Consider the following 22693-nt stretch of genomic DNA (forward strand, 5'->3'; position numbering starts at 1 on the left):
AGCTCATCTGAGTTATTTCTTATGCTTTGTGTATTCATATATAATACTTTTAATTTGTTACTCTCCTCACCCTTCTTATCAATCCCTCTTTCACTTGGCCACACTGTACGATCCCTTCTTGAGTTTTCTGCTCCGTTGATTCTGTTGTCTTTCTTAACTTCTCTTATTCTCACTTTGCCTTTAACTTCATTCTTAAGTTTCCAGTATGTCCCTTTGCCCCCACCCCCCATACCCCACCCCCACCCCTACTACTTAGCCACTACTTAGTTGAAACACACCTGTGTTGCAGTGGCAAACGTGCCTGCCAGAATGCTGGTCCGCCACCTATTAAGATGCAACCCGTCCCTCTTGTACAATTTATCCTTACCCCAAAACATACCCCAATGATCCAAGAATGTAAATCCTTGCTTCCTGCACCAGTTCCTCAGCCACACGTTCAAGTCCGTTATCTCTCTGTTGCTGCCCTCTCCAGCCCGAGGAACTGGAAGCAAACCAGAGATAACCACCCTGGGTGTCCTGCTTTTCAGCCTTCTTCCGAGTTCTCTGAAGTCCCGCTGTGGAATGCCCCTCCTTTTCTTCCTGACATCATTAGTGCCCACATGCACCACCGCCTCTGGCACTTCTCCTTCCCCCTTGAGGATTAAATGTAGTGCCAATTGTAATTGTTATAGACCTTCTGGCAAAATAGCTAAGATTAATGGGATTGGGGATAATACATGACTAAAGATGGCATGTATTCCAACACCCTTTATATTCATGGAACTCACTTGGCCCTAGAACTAGTTCTGAGGAAGGGTCAGTGGACCTGAAATGTTAACTCTGATTTTTTTCTTCGCAGATGCTGCCAGACCTGCAGAACTTTTGTAGTTACTTTTTGTTCCTGATTTGCAGCATCTGTTCTTTCAGTTTTCAAATTTTCTGTCTAAGACTATCAAAATTGGCCTTGCCCAAATTTAGAACTTTAACTTGGGGACCATACCTATTTTTTTCAAAGCTATTTTAAAACTAATGGGATTATGAACACTGGTCCCGAAGTGCTCTGCCACCAACACTTCAGTCACTTGCTCTGCCTTATTTCCCAAAAGGAAGTCCAAGTTTTGCCCCTTTTCTGGTAGGGCCATGTGGTGTCACCAGCACCCTGTACAACTGTAACAAGGCTTCTACCAAAGTGAGCTCACATTGACTAATATAATGCTCTATCTGCCTCATTTTGTCCACATTTACTTGATCTGTCTATCACCTTCCTGGCTGTAGTTCCAATTAACAATTTACTTTTCTACCTGTCTTGGTGTAATTGTCAAATTTAGCTTCCATTCACTTCCCTCAGTCAAATCATTGATACAGGTTGTAAATTGTTGACGATCCAACACTGATTCCTATGGTAATCGACCAGTTACAGCTTGCCACCCTCAAAAAAGGTGAATTCATGCTAATTATTTGCTTTCTGTTAGCTAACAAAACCTTTATCTGTGACAATATCTTACCCCAAACCATGTCCTTTTATTTTGTGCCACAATTTTTTGGCATCTTCTCAAACGCCTTTTGAAAATCCAAGTACACAACATCTAGCTGGCCCATTTCTAACTATTGTGAATGTTACTTCACACAGTTTTCCTTTCACAAAAGCTGTGTTGCAACATCCAACATGGTTTATGTCGACTGGCTATTGTGTGACACTGAGCAGACAAGGAAAAAGAGTCGAAGAAATTGTGAACATAGATCTTGGTGGCTTCTTATGTGAAATACAGTTGCACCGCAGCACCTCATTATCCCTTGGAACCCATTTTTTGTGAGCAAATGTTTGAATGTGACTCTGTTTATTATTAGGATTATGGTAAGACATTTTGTTTTCAGCTTTCACTTGCTTTCTTTTTAAAATTGTCGTTGCTAATTAATGCATTTATTTTTCTTCCACTGCCAATGCTGGCTTCAGTAGATTAACAGATTACAATCAAACTGTACTGTTTGGAGGAAGAGGGATGCTGTCTCGATGAGGCTGCTTGGGAGATGTCTTTCACAACTATTATACCTGTATTTGCACTTGGCACATGATTTATGTTAACAGCATATTTTGTTGCCAAAAAACATTGATCTGCAGCACCCACACCTCCTTAAATATATGCATGACTAACTGTAATGTTGTTGTTGTTGTCTTCTGACGCACCCCAATTTCTGTACCTTGCTTTTGAAGTGAATCATGTTTGTGATTTTTAAGGTGGCCTAACTGACTAAGGTGATGTTTTTGATGTTCCTACCGTGCAATGATAATAGGGATCTAATTTCACAAACTGTTTATCACTTACGTCAGTTGCAGTACTGTACCATTTTCTGCAAAGTAATTGCAGCTAACATGCAGAATAAGACTGGCACATGCAGTAATGATTAGGATTTGGTTGAAGCTTTGTTCCATATTCACCAGATGTACTGAACTATTGGCCAAGGAGAATACACTGTGAGGTGCAATGAGGGAAAATATTCTCGAAGTCACTTCATGCAATGCTGTTATCATCAGCCAGAACACATTGGGTTGACTACTGGTGCATTTCACTATTTATATTTTTTGTTGATTTATGCTGGTTCATTGTGTTTGTAGTTGTTAGTCCCTTGTCCCTACATATTTGGTAAATATCACTTGTTAGTTGTGATATATCTTGGAGTTCTCAACATCGTTGTTCCCCTATTTCAACACACCTTTGATTGCCTTGCCCTGGTTAAATTTCCATTGCATGCAATTTCTGTTCTTAGCCCTTTTCATAGAATCCCTACAGTGTGGAAGCAGGCCATTTGGTCCATTGAGTCCACACCAACCCTCTGAAGAGCATCCCACCCAGACCCACCCCTATACCCTAATAACACTGTGTTTGCCATGGCTAATCCCTGTAGCCTGCACATCCCTAGGACACTATGGGCAATTTAGCATGGCCCACCCACCTAACCTGCACATGTTTAGACTGAGAGGAAACCCACGCAGACATGGGATGAATGTGCAAACTCCACACAGTCACCCAAGGCTTGAATTAAACCTGGGTCCCTACCTCTGTGAGACAGATGCTAACCACTGACCACCATGTTTCCCAATCTGCTTCTGTTGAAAACTACTCCCTTTCCTAGGAATGGCTGGTGAGGGCAGAGCCTTTGTAAACACTGGGCCTGCTGTTGCTCTCCATGAGGAACATGGACATCTGCCTGCTTCCGATCTCACTGTGAAACATGGTCCTTGGCCTGCTGCAGCTGCTGCTGTTTCTGCTTGATATGGCAGAACCTAGAAAAAGTTATTGCAATCATATTCTTTTGAAATTGTCTAAAACTTCCCGTTTTGTGATTTGGAGGGTCTGATGTTAGAGTGAGAGGTTTGGTTCCCTGGATTTCTAGGGCTAGATTTCCTTCTGAGTGGAATATATTTTTAACTGAAACAAAGGGAAGCAACAGAAGATTAACAGATATATTTAAGATTTTTTTTAAAAGTTTAAATTGAAAGACATTACATTTTTTTTTTAGGCTTCTTTGGAGTGGGAAGGAAGATTACCATCCTGGGGTTTGGCCCCATCTGACCCCAGACTTAGAGAATTGTGGTTACTTTTTAAGAGACTGAGTTCTTTCATCATCTGAAACATTGAGACTGTTCATATTTCCTCAAATCTTGTCAGGCCTACTGAGTATTCCCATTTTCTGTTTACTTCCAGATCTTCAGCTTCCATCGTGTTTAGTTCTTGTCCCAAATTTATGGTGGCTGCTCGTATCAGACTTCCAGCAGCCTTTGCTCTGTTTACACAACCTATGGATGTAGTTGTTTCTGTTACATGAGTCTTTTTGCACATATCTATTTGTAGTCACCAGTAGTTGAACAGGCAATTTGTGTTCTTGCATTATTCTGTTTCTTTCCTTTCAGATTCTGGGCCCAACAAGTTTGGCCTTCCTGAGGTCAATCTTGGACAAAATATCAGCCAATCAGCAGAACATCTTGAAGTTCATTGCCTGCAATGAAATTTTTCTGATGCCAGCCACAGTCTTTATGCTTTTAAGGTAATATATCCTTAGTAGGTCTATTTAAATACTTAGAGCGCCACAAATGTAATTTATCAATTTGATCAATCTAGTTATTTGCATATATGCTTAACAATACTGAAACAAGTACCAAGTAATCATTTCGTATCCTTCTATTTCAAAAGTGGGACTGGCAGCTTGCTGCAGCCTTTCATTTACTACCGATTTCTTGTACTGCGATATTCCTCACACAGAAATCCCTACTGCCGGTACGTATGTTTTGTATTTTACAGATTTTTCAGTAGTAGGAAAAGCAAATGGAATGATGTCCTTATTTAATGGAATGGATAATAAAAATAGTTTTGCTCAAACAGTATAAGACATTAGTTCGACCTAGAATACTGAAAACCGTTTTGTGCCTCTTCTGTAAGCAAAACAATACTTTTGTGGCAGTCCTGAGAACGTTTAATAGGATGATCCTGGAAGGATATCCTTACTGGACGGAGTTGAGTAGATTGGGCCTTTAATAGAATGAGAGGTAACCTTTTTGAAATATAAAAGATTCTAGTGGGCTTGTCAAGGTAAGTGCAAAAAGGTTGTTTTCCCTTGTGGGAGAGTTTAGACGATAGGCATAATCTCGGAAACATGGGGTTGCCCAGTTAGGACACAGGTGAGGAATTTCTTCCTTCTGATAGTAGTGGAATCTGTGGAATTCTTTACTGCACACAGCCTGTAGAAGCTGGGTTATTAAGTATATTCAAGGCTGCTGAGATGTACAGATTTCTAATCAGTAAGGGAGTCAAGGATTATGAGAAAAAGGCAAACAAGTGGTGGATGAATGCAATGTTGGAAAGCATGAGGTTATGTACTTTAGCAGGAAGAATAGTCTAAGTTTCTATTTGGGAGTCCTACTTCAGAATTCTCTTAAGGTTAATGTGCAGCTTCAATTGGCAGTTGGGGAAGCAAATGCAGTGTCAGCATTCATTTCAAGATGGCTAGAATACAAGAGCAGAGATGTACTGCTAAGGCTGTGGTCAGACCACATTTCGAATATTGTGACACTTTTTTGAGTTATCTAAGGTAGGATATGCTGGCTTAGAAGTGGGGTTCAAAGGAGGTTTACGAGAATGGTCCCAGGGAAGAAGACTTGGTCATATGAAGAGTAGTTGAGGACTCTGAGTCTGTACTTGATGGAGTTTAGAAGGATGAGAGGGGATCTGACTGAAACTTACAGATTACTGAGAGACCTGTATAGTGTGGATGTGGAGAAGATGTTTCCACTAGGTCCCTAATTCACAGCCTGCAAGTGATGAGGCGATCTTTTAGAACTGAGATGAGTGATTTCTTCAGCAAGACGGTCTTGAATCTGTGGAATTCATTGCCGCAGAGGACTGTGGAGGCCAAGTCATTGAATACATATGATAGGTTCCTGATTAGTAAGGGAATCAAGGGTTACAGAGAGAAGGCAGGAGAATGGAATTGAAAAACATATCAGTCATGATCAAATGGTGGAGCGGATCCGATGGGCCAAATGGCCTAATTCTGCTCCTATATCTTATGCTCCAAACTGCAATTCTGTTAGAAAAATATGAATTTTTAGAAATATTGTGTTGGCTGTTAAGTATTTTTCTGTAGGCCACAGTACTTGGTTCTTGCTTTTCATAGTACATTTCAATTATTAAATTGTCATGGTGCAGAAAAGGTATTGAGCTGTTCAGGTCTGTACCAGCTCTGAGCATTTTTGTTTAGTGCTATTTCCTACCTTCTCACTGAAACCTTTGCATTTCCCCTCTTTAATTATCTAATTCCCTCTTGAATGTTTCAACTTAAAATGCCTCCAGTGCTTTGAAGGGCACTCCAGATTCTAACTACTCATTGTATAGAAAAGTTTTTTTCTCATCTGACTTTTGCAAAATCATTTAAAATTGTTCATTCTAGTCCTCAATTCCCTTAGAGTAGGAACAGCTCCTTCCTATCTGCTCTGTTCAGATCCCTCATGATTTCAGAAAAAAATCCATCTGAACTCCCCTCAGCCTTCTCTACAAGGAAAACAGCCCCGGTCTCGCCTACCAGTACTCATAACTGAAGCTTTTCTTGAACTGGAGTCGTTCCTATAAACATTTTTTTGCACTGTCTAATGTTTTCAGATCCTTCCCCAATGAGATCCAGAACTGTATACTAGCATCCAGCTAAGGTCTAATTAACTATCCTTTGTAAGTTCAGCATAACATCCATGCTCTTGTACTCTATCCCTGGATTAATAGAAGCCTAGTACGCTGCATGCTTTATTGACAGCATTCTTGAACTGCCCTGCTACCTTTTAATGACTCCAATGCATGTATACACCTAGGTATGTCTACTCCTACACGCTGTTTAGAATAAAGTCATTTACCTCTTTTGCACCAAAATGTAAGACAATATAACACCTCTTTTCTTGTTATTGAACTTTATCTCTCACTTATTCTCCCATGCTATCAACTTGCCAGCATCTTTTTCTTCGGTCCACAGCAGACTTCTCTTAGTTTATAATGTCATCGCGTTTTGTCTAGTCTGCAAACTTTTGAAATTGTCTCATGCACGTTCAGATCTGGAAAGCAAGTAATACAAATCCCATAAACCTTAAGATATAGGAGTAGAATTAGGCCATTTGGCTCATTGGGTCTACTCCACCTTTCGATCATGGCTGATATATTTCTCAACCCTATTCTCTTGCCTTGGAATCTTAGAGTCGTAGAGACGTATAGCACAGAAACGGACCCTTTGGCCCGACTTGTCTGTGCCTACTAGATATTCTAAATTAATCTGGCCCCATTTGCCAGCATTTGGCCCACATTTCTGTAAACCCTTCCTAATCGTATACTTTAAATATTATAGCCAGCCTCCATCACTTCTGGCAGCTCATTCCATACATGCACCACTGTCTGCATGAGTAAATTGCCCCGTAGGTCCCTTCAAATCTTCACCCTCTCTCACCTCAAACTTATGCCCTCTAGTTTTGGATTTGCCTATCCTGGGGTAAAAATTGATTGTTCACCCTATGCATGCCCATCGTGATGTTATAAGCTTCTATAAGATCTCTTCTTACCCTCTGAAGCTTCAGAGAAAATTGCCCCAGTCTATTCAGCCTCTCCCTATAGCTCAGACCCTCCAACCATGGCAACATACTGGTAAATCTTCCATGAATCCTTTCAAGTTTCATGTCTTTCCCTAGTGGGAAGATCAGAATTGAATGCAGTGTTCCAAAAATGGCATAACCAATGTAGTGTACAACTACAACAGGAGCTCCCATCTCAATGCACTGACCAATAAAGGCAAGCATACCAATTGACTTCTCTATCCTGTCTGCTTGTGACTCCATTTTTAAGGAACTATGAACTTGCATATCAAGGCCTCTTTGTTTGTGAACACTCCCCAGGACTTTACCACAAGTGTACAAGTCCTGCCCTGATTTGCCTTTCCAAAATGCAGCACCTCACATTTATCTAAATGAAACTCCATATGCCACTCTCTGATCATTTGCCAATCTGATCAAGGTCATATTGTACTGAGGTAACCTTCTTCCTACCTGTTATACTGCCAGAAGAGGATACCGGAAGAGAGAAGGGGGATGACTATGAGGAAGGAAGAGATGCTTGAAGTACAAGAGACCCCGGGGGAAGTAACTCTCGTAAACAGGTTGACTCTCTTAGAAACTGTCGAGACAGACGACATTGCCAGCCTGAGAGGCGGGGCAGGTCTGCGAGTCGAAAATTGGCGTAGAGGCAGAGCCGAGGAGTCAGATATCTTGCAGAGCCGTGGTAATAGGGGACTCCATAAGTGAGAGGGACTGAAAGGGGGTTCTGCGGCAACAGGTGCGATTTGAGGATGGTGTGTTGCCTTCCTGGTGCCAGGATCCAGGATGTCACCAACAGAGTGCAGGGAATCCTCAAGGGCGAAGGTGAATTGGTGGTGCATGTCGGCACAAATGAGGTTGAGAAGAGGAGGAGAGAGATTGTACAGTGGGACTTCAGAGACCTCGGAAGAAAGCTGAAAAGCAGGACTTCCACGGTAGTTATCTCTGGTTTGCTTCCGGTTCCTCGGGCTGGAGAGGGCAGGAACAAGGAGATAATGGACTTGAACGTCTGGCTGAGGAACTGGTGCAGGAAGCAAGGATTTACATTCTTGGATCACTGGGGTATGTTTTGGGGTAAGAATAAATTGTACAGGAGGGTCGGGTTGCATCTTAACAGGTGGGGGACCAGCATTCTGGCAGGCAGGTTTGCCACTGCCACACAGGTGTGTTTCAACCAAGTAGTGGAGGGTGAAGGGGACAAATTGGAAGTTTAAGAAGTTAAAAGGAAAGTGAGAATAAGAGAAGTTAAGAAAGACAACAGAATCAACGGAGCAGAAAACTCAAGAAGGGATCGTACAGTGTGGCTGAGTAAAATAGGGATAGAAAAGAAGGGTAACGGGAGTAACAAATTAAAAGTATTACGTATGAATGCACGAAGCATAAGAAATAAGGTGGATGAGCTTGAAGCTCAATTGGAAATTGGCAGGTATGATATTGTGAGGATAACTGAGACGTGGCTACAAGCGGACAGGGCCTGGGAAATGAATATCCAAGGCTATACGTGCTATTGAAAGCACAGACTGATGGGCACAGGGGGTGGGGTGGCCCTGTTGGTGAGGAATGATATTCAGTCCCTTGCGTGGGGGGGTCATAGAATCAGGAGATGTAGAGTCAGAATTTCTCCGCTCTATCCATACTAAGGGTATAAAGGCCCTAATGGGAGTTACCTACAGGCCTCCAAACAGTAGCCAGGATGTGGGGTGTACATTGAATCAGGAGTTGAAATTGGTCTGTCGCAAAGGTATCACTACAGTTGTTATGGGAGATTTCAACATGCGGGTAGACTGGGAGAATCAGGATGGTACTGGACCCCAGGAAAGGGAGTTTGTGGAGTGCCTCCGAGATGAATTCTTAGAACAGCTTGTGCTGGAGCCTACCAGAGAGGAGGCAATTCTGGATCTGGTGTCGTGCAACGAACCGGATTTGATCAGAGACCTCAAAGTAAAGGAGCCATTAGGAGGTAGCGACCATAATATGATAAGTTTTAATCTGCATTTTGAGAGGGAGAAGGGAGAATTGCAAGTGTCAATATTGCAGTTGAACAAAGGGAACTATGGAGCTATGAGGGAGGAGCTGGCCAAAGTTCAGTGGTACAATACCCTAGCAGGGATGGCAGTCGAACAACAATGGCAGGTATTTCTGGATATAATGCAGAAGGTGCAGGATCAGTTCATACCAACGAGGAAGAAAGATCCTAAGGGGAGGCAGGGGCGGCCGTGGCTAACAAGGGAAGTTAAGGACGGTATAAAGATAAAAGAGAAGTAGTATAACATAGCAAAGATGAGTGGGAAGCCGGAGGACTGGGAAACTTATAAAGAGCAACAGAAGATAACTAAAAAGACAATACATGGAGAAAAGATGAGCTACGAAGGAAAACTGGCCAAAAATATAAAGGACGATAGTAAAAGCTTTTTTAGGCACCTGCAAAGAAAAATATGGTTAAAACTAAAATTGGACACTTGAATACAGAAACGGGTGAATTTATTATGGGGAACAAGGAAATGGCAGAATCTCTCAGATGTAATAGTGTCTGAAGGACCTAGGATAGTGGATGAACTGAAGGGAATTTATATTAGCAGGAAACGGTGTTGGATAGACGATTGGGTCTGAAGGCTGAGAAGTCCCTTGGACCTGATGGTCTGCATCCCAGGGTACTAAAGGAGGTGGCTCTAGAAATTGTGGACGCATTGGTAATCATTTTCCAATGTTCTATAGATTCAGGATCAGCTCTTAGATTGGAGGATGGCTAATGTTGTCCCACTTTTCAAGAAAGGAGGGAGAGAGAAAACAGGGAATTATAGACCGGTTAGCCTGACGTCAGTGGTGGGAAAGATGCTAGAGTCAATTATAAAAGATGAAATTACGACTCATTTGGATAGCAGTAACAGAATAGGTCAGAGTCAGCATGGATTTACGAAGGGGAAATCGTGCTTGACTAATCTTCTGGAATTTTTTGAGGATGTAATCATGAAGATGGACAAGGGAGAACCAGTGGATGTAGTATACCTGGACTTTGAGAACGCCTTTGATAAAGTCCCGCGTAGGAGATTAGTGAGCAAAATTAGGGCACATGGTATTGGGGGCAAAATACTGGCTTGGATTGAAAATTGGCTGGCTGACAGGAAGCAAAGAGTAGTGATAAACGGGTCCCTTTCAGAATGGCAGGCGGTGACCAGTGGGGTACCCCAAGGTTCGCTGCTGGGACCGCAGCTGTTTACAATACATGTTAATGACACAGACGAAGGCATTAAAAGTAATATTAGCAAATTTGCTGAAACACAAAGCTGGGTGGCAGTGTGAAATGTGAGGAGGATGTTCTGAGAATACAGGGTGACTTGGTCAGGCTAGGTGAGTAGACAGATGCATGGCAGATGCAGTTTAATGTGGATAAATGTGTGGTTATCCACTTTGGTGGCAAGAACAGGAAGGCAGATTACTATCTAAATGGAGTCAAGTTAGGTAAAGGGGAAGTACAACAAGATCTAGGCGTTTTTGTACATCAGTTAGTGAAAGCCAGCATGCAGGTACAGCAGGCAGTGAAGAAAGCTAGTGGCATGCTGGCCTTTATAACCAGAGGAATTGAGTATAGGAGCATAGAGGTCCTTCTGCAGCTGTACAGGGCTCTGGTGAGACTGCACCTGGAGTATTATGTGCAGTTTTGGTCTCCATATTTGAGGAAGGACATTGTTGCTATTGAGGCAGTGCAGCGTAGATTCACGAGGTTAATTCCTGGAATGGCGGGACTGTCATATGTTGAAAGATATGGAGCGACTGGGCCTGTATACACTTTAGTTTAGAAGGATGAGAGGGGATCTGATTGAGACGTCTAAGATTATTAAAGGATTGGACACTCTGGAGGCAGGATGCATGCTTCGCTGATGGGTGAGTCCAGAACCAGACAACACAGTTTAAAATAAGGGGTGGGCCATTTAGAACAGAGGTGAGGAAAAACTTGACCCAGAGAGTGGTGGATATATGGAATGTTCTGTCCCAGGAGGCAGTGGAGGCCAAGTCCCTGGATATTTTCAAGAAAGAGATGGATAGAGCTCTTACAGATAGTGGAATCAAGGGCTATGGGGATAAGGCTGGAACAGGATACTGATTGTGGATGATGAACCATGATCATAATGAATGGTGGTGCTGGCTCGAAGGGCTGAATGGCCTACTCCTGCACCTGTCATCTATAAATACACTCAATGATCTGTGCTCCCGAATTTGCCCCTCCCCTAACCAAGCTGTTCCAGTACAGTTACAACACTGGTATTTACCTGACAATGTGGACAATTGCCCAAGTATGTCCCTTGCACAAAAAGTAGGACAAATCCAACCCAGTCATTACTGCCCCAACAGTCTACTCTCTGATCAATAAAGCGATGGAAGGTGTCATCAACAGTGCTTTCAAGCAGCACCTACTCAGCAATAACCTGCTGTGTGATGCCCAGTTTGGGTTCCACAAGGACCACTCAACTCCTGAGATCATTACAGCCTTGGTTCAAACATGGACAAAAGAGCTGAATTCCAGAGGTGAGGTGAGAGTGACAGCCCATGATATCAAGGCTGCATTCGACAGTGTGGCATCAAGGAGTCCTAGTAAAACTGGAATCAGTTGGTATAAGGGGACAAATGCTCTAGTTGTTGGAGTCATACCTGACATGTAGGAAGGTGGCCGTAGTTGTGGGAGGTCAACCATCTCAGCTCCAGGACATCTCTGTAGGAGTTCCTCCGGGTAGTGTCCTAGGCCCAACCATCTTCAGCTGCTTCATCAATAACCTTCCCTCCATCATAAGGTCAGAAGTGGGGATGTTTGCCGATGATTGCACAATGTTTGGCACCATTCGTGACTCCTCAGATACTGAAGCAATCCATGTTCACATGTAACAAGATCTGGACAATATCCAGGCTTGGGCTGACAAATGGCAAGTGACATTCACCCCATGCAAAAGCCAGGCTATGACAATCACTAATAAGACACAATCTAACCACCGCCCCTTGACATTCAGTGGGTTTGCCATTGACCAGAAACTCAACTGGATTCACGACAATTAGAGTGGCTACAAGAGCAGGCCAGAAGCTGGGAATACTGCGGCGAATAACTCTCCTCCTGACTTCTCAAAGCCTGTCCACTATCAACAAGGTACAAGTCAGGAGTGTGATGGAATATTCCCCACTTGCCTGGATGAGTGCAGCCCCATCAACACTCGAGAAGCTTGACACCATCCAGGACAAAGCAGCCCGCTTGATTGGCACCACATCCACAAGCATTCACTTCCTCCACCACCGACATTCAGTAACAGCAGTGTGTACTGTTTACAAGATGCACTGCAGAATTCACCAGAGATCCTCAGACAGCACCTTCTAAACCACCAACCACTTCCATCTAGAAGGATGGGCAGCAGATATATGGGAACACCACCACCTCCAAGTTCCCCTCCATGTCACCCACCATCCTGACTTGGAAATATATTGCTAGGTCAAAATCCTGGAATTCCCTCCCTAATAACCCACAGCGGGAGGACTGCAGCGGTTCAAGAAGGCAGTTCACCACTACCCTTTCAAGGGCAACTAAGGATGGGCAAGAAATGCTGGCCAGCCAGTGATGCCCTCATCCCACAAATGGACAAAGAAATTTGGCTTCTGCAGCAATGAGTTCCACAGATTAACTGCCCTCTCACTGAAGGAATTCCTGCTCATCTCAGTTTCTAAAGGATCGTCCCATCACTCTGATGGTATGGCCTCAGGTCCAGTCCCTCCAACTAGCAGAAACATCATCTCCACTTCCTCTCTGTCCAGGCCTCTCAGTATTCTATAAGTTTCAATGAACTCCTCCTCCATCCTTCTGAACTCCATCAAACACAGACCAAGGGTCCTCAACTATTCCGCATGGCATGTCCATCATCTCCGGGATCGTTCTTGTAAACCACCTCTGCACCCAGTCCGAAGCCAGCATATCTTTCTCAGATACAGGGCCCAAAGCTGCTCAGTATATTCATATGCAGTCTGACGAGAGCCTTGTATTCCCTCAACAGTACATCTCTGTCTTTGTATTGTAGCCCTCTTAAAGTAAATGCTCACATTACATTTGCCTTCCTAATTGCAAACTGAACTTGCATATTAACCTTGAGAGAGTCCTGAACCAGCACTCCCAAGTTCCTTGTTCTTCAGATCTCTTTTCCCATTTAGAAACACGTCTACGCCTCAGTTCTTCCTACTAAACTGCTTAACCTTACACTTTTCTACATTGTATTCATCTACCTTTTTTTTTGCCTACTCTTCTAGTCTGACTATTGCTTCTGCAGCCTCCAGCTTCCTCAATATTCTGTCTGTTCAACTATCTTTGTGTCATCTGCAAACCTATCAACAATGTTCTCAGTTCCGTCTTTCAGGTAGTTATTGTATAATTTGAATAGTTGTGGTTCCAACACTGACCCCTGTGTAATTCCACTAGTCAGCAGCTGCCATCCTTTGTTTGACTTGCTCATCACCTCCGCAAGGAATTCTAACAGATTTGTCAGGCATGACCTTCCTTTGAAACTGTACTGAATCAGTTCTATTTTGCAAGTATTCTGCAGCCTCATCTTTCATAATGGATTCTAAACTCTTAACATCAATAGAAGTCAGCGTAGCCAGCCTGTAGTTTTCTGTCACCAAAGAGTAATTGCAGGAAAAGTTTAGCAGGCCTGGCAGCATCAGTGGAGAGAAATCAGCATTAATGTTTTGGTTTTGGTGATCCTTCTTCAGAACTGATGGTAGCTAGATAAATTTTGGTTTTTATGCAGAAGATTAAGTGAGGGAAGGGTGTACGGAGTAAACAATAGATGGAGGTAGAGCCCAAAGAGAGAGAAGAACAGTTGGGTAGAGAAAAGAGTGGATAATGATCTGGCTACAAGGGTGAATAGCTATTAATGGGAATTATTAGTGGGTAACAATGGGTTGTGTTTGATAGCAGAATGTATGACAATAAGGTGTGTGGGTGGAGGGGCAAGTACATGGGAGAGTTCAAGCCCGAAAGTTATCGAACTCAACATTGAGCCCAGAAGGCTGCAGGATCCCGGAGCGGAAAATGGGGTATTATTCTTCCAGCTTACATAGTTCTTCGTTTCCTGTCTTCTATTTCCTTTCCTTCCCTTCCTTCCTTAAACAAGGTGCTGCATTACCTATTTTCTAGTTTATTAGCTAAGGCAGAGTATAAGAACAGGTTATGTCAAAGAAATAATTTAACAATCAACAGCTAGAACACTGCAGAGTTCTGATGATTGCATTAACAGGAAGGAAAAGATTACATTAGTGCAAGTAGAGGGGTTTTTTGCCAGGGTGGGAGAATTTTAGGTAAAGAGGAGGTTAAGGGGTGTTTTATTTGTGGTCTGTAAAATTCGAGGATCATAGATGGTTTGATAGGAGGAAGAATATTCCATTAAGAAAGGTGAAGAACTAGGGATTCAGATTTAATTAATGGCAGAATGGTGAGAGCAGGTTTGAGAGCATGCATTGGGGAGGCCATGGCCTCGTGGTATTATCACTGGACTGTTAATTCGGAGACCCAGATAATGTTCTGGGGACCTGGGTACAAATCCTGCCATGGCCCGTGGTGGTAATTGAGTTCAATAAATATCTGGAATTCAGAGTCTAATGATGACCTTAAAAATCTATTGCCAATTGTCAGGAAAAATCCATTTGTTTCATTAATATCCTTCAAGGGCGGAAACTGCCATCCATACCTGGTCTGGTCTGGCCTGCATGTGACTCCAGATCCACAGCAATGTGGTTGCCTCTTAACTGCCCTCTGGGAAATTAGGGATGGGCAATAAATGCTGCCTAGCCAACGACACCCTCATCCCATTTATAATTTTTTTTCTCAGAGGTTCTCATTGGAACTCAAGTACAAGAGTGATATAGGCAAAAGCCCATATATGTATTAAAATGTACAGGTGTGTGTTTGAAATGGTGTGTCTGAAAGGCTGTGAACCAAGAACTGGAAAATGATTCAGATACTCTCATTTTGCCAGTGTGGACTTAAAGTGCAGAATGGCCTCCTTTTTTCCCATAAATTTGTATCATTTCAGTGAGTAATGATTATTTGGCTTTTGTTTGAAGTTTATGATTAATGTATCTATTTCATAATTGAATTTTATTTTAATTTTATTTGTATTTTAGAAAGTTAATATCTTGAAAATATTGTGTTGACATTAGTTACTTTGAAATGGCCAACTTGGCTTATATTTTTGAATATGGTTGAGGAAGATTCTGTTTATTTTCCCTATACCTGTTGTATCCTTTCCTAAATAAATTCAGCCTTTGTATGTGAATATCTCTGGCTGGCATTTGTTTTTGTTATCAAGTGGTGAAGTATATCTCTTGAGTCTATCATTGTAATGTACTTTTTTGGTTGAGATCGGTATGACAGGTCGGCACAACATTGAGGGCCGAAGGGCCTGGACTGTGCTGTTATGTTCTATGTTCAATGTCTGTTAAAATTGCAGGAACCTATTACTGATCATTTCTTCTCTAGCCCTTTGCTTGCAGGTGAATTTTGTTGCTTATTATAAACTTAAGAGTTTTAAAAAATCCTGAATAACAAGAAATAATTCCTTCCAAAAATACCACTAACTTCCTTAATTGTGTTTGCTATGCAGGACTCTCTTTTCGGAGCTGAAAATGCTATTACAGCATTTAATCATGAAACCCGCTTGCCCTGGATTTCTGCGAAACATGTGTCTTAACTGTATTTCTTTTATAAGCCGATTGGCTCCCACTGCAAATTGAAGTGAACTGGAACATCAAATCCTCTGTGAATGAACGAGTATGCTGAGCAAGCAGTCTCCATGTTAGTTGCTGTCAATCCCAAATAAATTCCAAAAGTCTCTGTATTTTTGTAAGACCCCTTTCATATGAAATTTTATCTTGTAGACTGAAATTCAGTTCTAAATGTTTTCAGTTAAATTTCTTAACTAAATTTTCAGCTGAGATATTGAACAGTTAAAACATTAGTATTGGCTTTTATATATTAAAAAACCTCGATTAGATAATGAAGGTCAAATCAATATTTACTTCTAGTCAACATAATGGAAGAGGAAAGGTGGTATAACAGGTCTTTTTGTGCACCTGTTGAATGGTTTTCTATTTTGTTATTTATATTCTACCGTTGTTTTGTACTAGCATGTCATCAGGTACTGGTACCTGGTTAGAATAGAAGCTATCTATTTGACAGAGTCTGAGTTACGGGTGAGAGGCCCTCCACATCTTGAAATGCTATATGTAAAATCAAGCACTGGTAAACTAACAATGGATGCACTGTTGCACTGTACATGGATGTCTGTTTGTTAGTCAAGCAGAATGCCCGTTAGTTATTCTTATTAGAATGAGTTTGGGGTGACATGAATTTGGAGTCTGATTATGATAATCTGAAACAAATATGACTAGAGTATGAACTATAATTTGTGCTGGGGTCTTTGAGGAATAAAATATGTAATATAAACTGGGTACTGTACACTTCCAGGCTCTCAAAATGTATTCTGAACTGTTAGGCAAAGCATTTAGCATTTTCTTTATAAAACGGTCTGACATTGATTTATCACAGTTTTTCAACATTGGAATGAATGAATATTGTATTTAGTGCATGTAATTTTGTCCTAGTAATTGCACTGAAATAATTCCTTTTATGGTTGTAAACATTTTCATCTTTCCACTGAGAAAATGTATTGCGACAGAATGTTTACAAAAATGAAGTTTGAGCTAAGTTAGCTAGTAAAGTTAAAAGTAAACTCCTTGTAAATTATTATGTTTAAAGTTTCATACTTTAAATACTAAATATTTGTGGAACCAATTTTCACCCTTATGAATGCAAATTGACTGATACTGCACTGTGTTTTCTTTTAGATTTGTTGTCCATGCTCTGGAATTGTATTGTAGGACATTTTATTGACTGGAAGTTACTATACCTAATAAATCTTGACACTGAAGTGCTGTATTCTTTTCTACAATACAAATACCGGTTTTTTTTTTGCAATTTCCTTTTTAGTCATGTCAATTTTCTCGTCTTATATTAGAGGTTTAATTATCAAAAAGTTCCCTACTGAGATGATACTGACTAAATTTGACGCAACATGACTGGTTATTGGATATTAGATCACAAATTAGAATATATCCAATATAATACTATGATTTTTTTAAAACATTATTGATTGTTTGGCGACTTTGCAAGTTTTGAGCATAACACAGCTTTCACGCCTAAGGAAGAGTCACCAGACCCAAGACGTTAACTCTAGTTTCTCCTCCACAGATGCTGCCAGACCTGCTGAGCTTTATCAGCAACTTTGTTTTTGTTTCAGGCCTGCTGTCGTTTAAATCACTTTTTGTATTGATTTTTTTAGCTACCTTCAGTTTCATACAATTATAGGCTTCTCATCAATAAAATTCAACTTATTTACAAGACTTAGGGCTGAATCTTAGCCTTTTTTGATGAAGTGCAAGTTGTGCTGAATTTAGTGAATTGATTTTAGCCATGAAGCAGAGTGAGATTTTGCACGGTATCTTGCTAGACTCACCACATTAATTGGCGTTTCAGCCCTTATGGTGAGAATCACCTATAAAATTTGCCCTGCCTTGCCATGCACTGTTCCCAGAGCAACTAGCTACTAACCGGGTATCGTGGAATTGACTGGCGTCTCTGGTGTTGATACCTATTTAAGAGGCCATCGTGCACTGAGACCAACATCGTCGGTCTGGATTCAGTGAGGTTCCTGACGTTTTTCTTAGACATGGCGGACAAGGAGAATAATCTGCTTGTAGGCATTGTTCTGGAGATTTTGCTAGTTAGGTTGGTGCAAAGTAGGTTTCCTCTTGCCCTAGAATCAGCAAACACCAGACCATGTCACCCTGATCTGAAACTGTCATCCTTATTAGAACAGTCTCGGCCAATCTGAAGGAATGCCCAGTAACGTAGGAAGCAGATTAACCTTCTGCACTCCCAACAGTGTCAGTGCTACCTCTTCTCTCAAACTGCTACTGGGCCCGCCTCCCCCAAGCTCATGCTGTACAACTCACTAATGGATGCAACCCACATCTTCCCTGCTCCCCCCCCATTCTGCAGAACCACAAACCGTGCACAGCCCCTCTGCTGACTATTCACCGTCTGGAAACTTATACACTGTATCAAAAGTAGTTGCTATGCTACCAGTTTTCATCTTCTGTAAAGCCTGCCTCATCCCAGGTGCAAAATAGGGCAGACATAGACAAGGTGGTGTGCTGCCTTTTATTCTACTCCTCACACCTTATGAGTTGAAGATTCTGACTGACTGCTCCGAGCACAACCTGGACTGACTGGAGTCTGCCCTGATTCCTTTGAGATCCCTTGAACAAGGCAATCGCCACCCACCCCCAAACTTGACAGAGGACTGCTAACCACTTTGGCAAGCTTCTTGGTTTTGTGTCTATGCAAAACAGCAATAAGATGAGCTTGGTATCTCTGGCTGAGGAGGGCAGCATGCAAAAAGGCGTGGTAAAGATGGTACTAGCATCCGGCTAGGTGCAGTGAGTGACCACTAATAGTGTGAGCAGGAAGTACAGTGATGCAACCTCGTCCAGTCCATGAGCTAGATGTGTGACGCTGAGTGCAAGATGTACTTGCTGCAGCATTGAAATGCACAGGTATCCTGTAAGTGAATCAGATATGCCAGGAGGGCTCATAGAGGCTGGTAGATGTTTGATACCAATGTGTGGATTTGGATGTGTGTGCCCTGTAATGTGTGCTCACCATTTTGCTGCCTGGTGTCCTGATCTTTTGGAACAAATTGAGTTGAACCCACCAAAAACCTACTTTGGCCTCCCTGTTGAGATTTCCTGATGGCTAACTTGTATTATGAGCTTGATAAGATCATTGCCTGTGATGTTTAAGGATGTTAACGAGGCATTTTACAAACAATAATGAATATCAATTTGGAATTTGCCACTGCCTTGCAAAATCTTGCAATGCTGCTTGAGAAAAGCATGCAAAATTGTCTTGAGATGGTGTTCACAGAACATCTCGACAGATTCTCCTACTTGTCTCACTGTAGCCCCATACTGTTCTGAGCCTGATAAGATTCCCTGTTCTCCAAGTTATATAGCCAAACATTTTAGTCTAGATTTTCCATCTGGAGTTGTCTTAAAATGATGCTCACCAAATTGTTTACAAGTTACTGATGCATGATGAAATTATGTTGCTAAAACACTAATTTTTAATATAATTGTGGGTGTGGTTGGCTGGGGCAGCATTTATTGCCCAGCCCTGATTTCCCTAAAGAATGTTCTGGTGAGTTGAGGTTGTTGACTTGCTTGCCAAGCTGGCTTGTTTTTGTTTAGATGTTTCATCACCATACTTATGTGACATCATCAGTGGAACCTCTGATGAAGCGGTTATTCTACTTCGCTTGGAATTTATACTGTCCAGTCTGTTATGGTAGATACTGTAATTTCTGGTTTTGAACTGTATGGGTTTATATATGGGATCCAATTCTATATGTTTGTTGTTTTGAAGTATGGGTGGAGAACCATGCCTCTGGGAATTCTTGTGCATGTCTGGTGAGTTGCCTTGAACTGTACGTTCCATTTTCAGTCGGTCCACCCACAATGCTGTTTGGGAGAGAGTTTGCAACATTCTGATTTGTAGACACTAAAGGAACAGTGGTATTTATCCAGGTCAAGAGGATGTATCTTGGAGAAGATTTTGTAGATAGTGATGTTTCAATGTGTTTGCTGCCCTTGTATTTTGAGATGATAGATACTTCCACACCAGTGATCACTAAGGTGCCTTAATGAATTTTTGCAGTGCATCTTGTATTCTGTGCTGGAGTTGGACATGGGAAATGTTTGTAGATGTGGTGTCAAATAAGCAGGCTGCTTTGGCCTGGATAGTGTCAATATTCTTGAGTATTAGAGCTGCACTCATCCAGGACATTGGTGAGGCCACTTTTTAGAATATTGTGTACTATTCTGGTTACCCTCCTTCATATGAAGGATGTTGCAAAACTTGAGAGGGTGCAGAAAAGATTTACAAGGATGTTGCCAGGGTGAAGGATTTGAGTTATAGGGAGAGGGATAGTAAGCTGGGAATTTTCCCTGGAATGTAGGAGGGTGAGAGTTACTTTAGAGAGACTTATAAAATGATGAGAGGGTGAACAGCCCAAGTTTATTTTCCTGGTGTGGGGGACTCTAACACTAGAGGGCATAGGTTTAAGGGGAGAAGGGAAAGATTTAAAAGGGAACTGAGGGATAACTTTTTCACACAGGGTGGTGTGTGTGTATGGAATGAGCTGCTGGAGGAAATGGTGGAGGTGGGTACAATTATAACATTTAAAAAGCATCTGGATGAGTATATGGACTAAATACTCGCAAATGGGACGATGTCAGATTGGGATGTCTGACGCAAATGAGTTGGACTGAATGTTCTGTTTCTGTGTTGTATGACTGTAAATCTAGGACTATTCACTGGACATGATTGGACATATGCAGTTTCTGGGCTCTGACTGGATAATTGGGTGCTGGACAACTGCTAGTGAAAGTGCACCACAGGACTACATGTATTGCCAAATAGCGCAGCGAATTCTATAGACAGTTATACAGCCTCATAACCGATGGATCAGATCTGCAGTCTTGCCACAATCAATCATGAATGGGAGTGGACCACTGGAATAACCAATGGAAGGACAAATCTCCATGAATGCTCTATTTCTCAATGTTAGTGAAAACAAAAACATTAGTGCAAAGGAAAAGGCTGAAGCATTTTCGACTATCTTTAGATGGAGCTCCCCACCATTACAGATACGAGTCTTTGGGTAACTTGATCTTTCCATGTAAAATCCATGAATGACTCAGTGCACTGAATACAATAAAAAATACAGATTCAGCAGTAATGTCAAAGAATTATCTTCCAGAATTAGTTGTGCCCTTAGCCAATTTGTCCTAATACAGCTACAAAGCTAATATTCATTCGACAATGTGGGAAATTGCCCAGATATGTCCTGTGCCTGAAAAGTGGGAAAAATCTAAACCATCTAATTACAGTCCCATCAGTCTATTCTTGAATATTAGCACAGTGATTGAAGCAGTTTTTAAACAGTACTTTCAATACATTTACACTGCAATAAATTCAATAGATGGGTGAATGACTGACTTTGACATACAGAAAGCTTTTGACTGAGTGGTATCAAGGAACTCCTAGAAAAGTTAAACTCTGAGGGAATGAGAGAAAACCTGGCAACAGGTTGAGGTCATATCTGATCAAAGGTAGATAATCGGGGAGGCAATGGCCTAGTCGTATTATCACTGGAATGTTAATCCAGAGACCCAGACAACATTCTGGGGACCTGGGGTATGAATCCCATTATGGCAGATGGTGGAATTTGAATTCAATAAATATCTAGAATTAAGAACCTAATGATGACCATGAATCCAGTGTTGATTGTCAGGAAAAACCCATCAGATTCACTAATGTCTTTGAGGGAAGGAACCTGCCATCCTTACCTGGCCTGGTCTACATGTGACCCCAGACACACAGCAATGTGGTTGACTCTTAACTGTCTCTGGGCAATGAATGCTGTCTAGCCAGCAATGTTCTCATCTTATGAATGAATAAAGAAAAAAAATTGATATTGGTAGAGGCCAATCAACTCAGCCCTGGAACAGCAGGGTGGTGTATAGACCCAGCAACATTAATCAATATCTGGCCCTCCATCATGAGGTCAGGGATGTTTGCAGTTCATTGCAAAATATTCAATTCCGTTTGCAGTTCCTCAGATACTAAAGCAATCTGTGGTCAGATACAACAACCTTCTGGCTTGGACTGATAAGTGGCATGAATAATTTGTTTTGCAAGTTGACAGTCAATGACCATTTGCAACACAAGATAATCCAATCAATCCCCTTTCACACTCAATCACATTACCATTGTTGAATTCCCACTATCAACATTCTTCACGTTACCATTGACCAGAAACTAAATTGGACTAACCGTATCAGAGATCATGGGAACTGCAGATGGTGGAGAATCTGAGAGAACAAAGTGTGGAGCTGGATAAACACAGCAGGCCAAGCAGTCAAGATAACAAAGTATGGAGTTGGACCGAGGTATTTACTGTGACTACAAAAGCATATTGGAGACTGGGTATTCTTTGATGTGTGACTGATGTTATGATTCTCCAAAGATTGTCCACCCTCTACGAGGCAAAAGTCAGGAGTGTAATTTAATATTCTCCACTTGCCTGAATGAATGTCACTTCAACGAAGTTCAACACCATTCAGGCAAAACAGCCAACTTGATTAGTACCCCATTCATCATCTTAAACAGTTAGTCCCTTCACCAATGCTCAGTCTTTCCAATGTGTACTATCTGTAAGAAAATCTGCAACATATCAAACTTTGTGACTGCATCTCCCAAATCTACAACCTCTACTATCTACAAGAATGAGGGCAGCAGTGACATTTAACAGTTCCACCCTCAAGTTCCCCTCCAAATCCCAGAACGTGCTGACTCTGAATATGTCAGCATTCTCTCGTCGCTGAGTTGAAATCCTAAAATTTCCTGTCAAATGTCCTTAGGAGATTACTTAGAGCAACAGTTCAAGA

General features: G+C 41.7%; 1 protein-coding gene across 1 annotated transcript in view; it reads left to right on the plus strand.

Annotated features, from left to right (window-relative positions):
* tmem33 (transmembrane protein 33) overlaps nt 1–17052 on the plus strand; it is a 37419-nt gene extending 20367 nt beyond the window's left edge. The window contains exons 6-8 of the mRNA XM_048546313.2: nt 3890–4023; nt 4170–4253; nt 15727–17052. Coding sequence (XP_048402270.1) covers nt 3890–4023; nt 4170–4253; nt 15727–15856 — 348 coding nt within the window. The 3' untranslated portion in view covers nt 15857–17052. The remainder of the gene's footprint in view (nt 1–3889; nt 4024–4169; nt 4254–15726) is intronic.
* Nucleotides 17053–22693: the final 5641 nt, after the last annotated feature.

This window comes from Stegostoma tigrinum, chromosome 1, assembly GCF_030684315.1.
Source record: "Stegostoma tigrinum isolate sSteTig4 chromosome 1, sSteTig4.hap1, whole genome shotgun sequence".
NCBI classification, from domain to species: domain Eukaryota; kingdom Metazoa; phylum Chordata; class Chondrichthyes; order Orectolobiformes; family Stegostomatidae; genus Stegostoma; species Stegostoma tigrinum.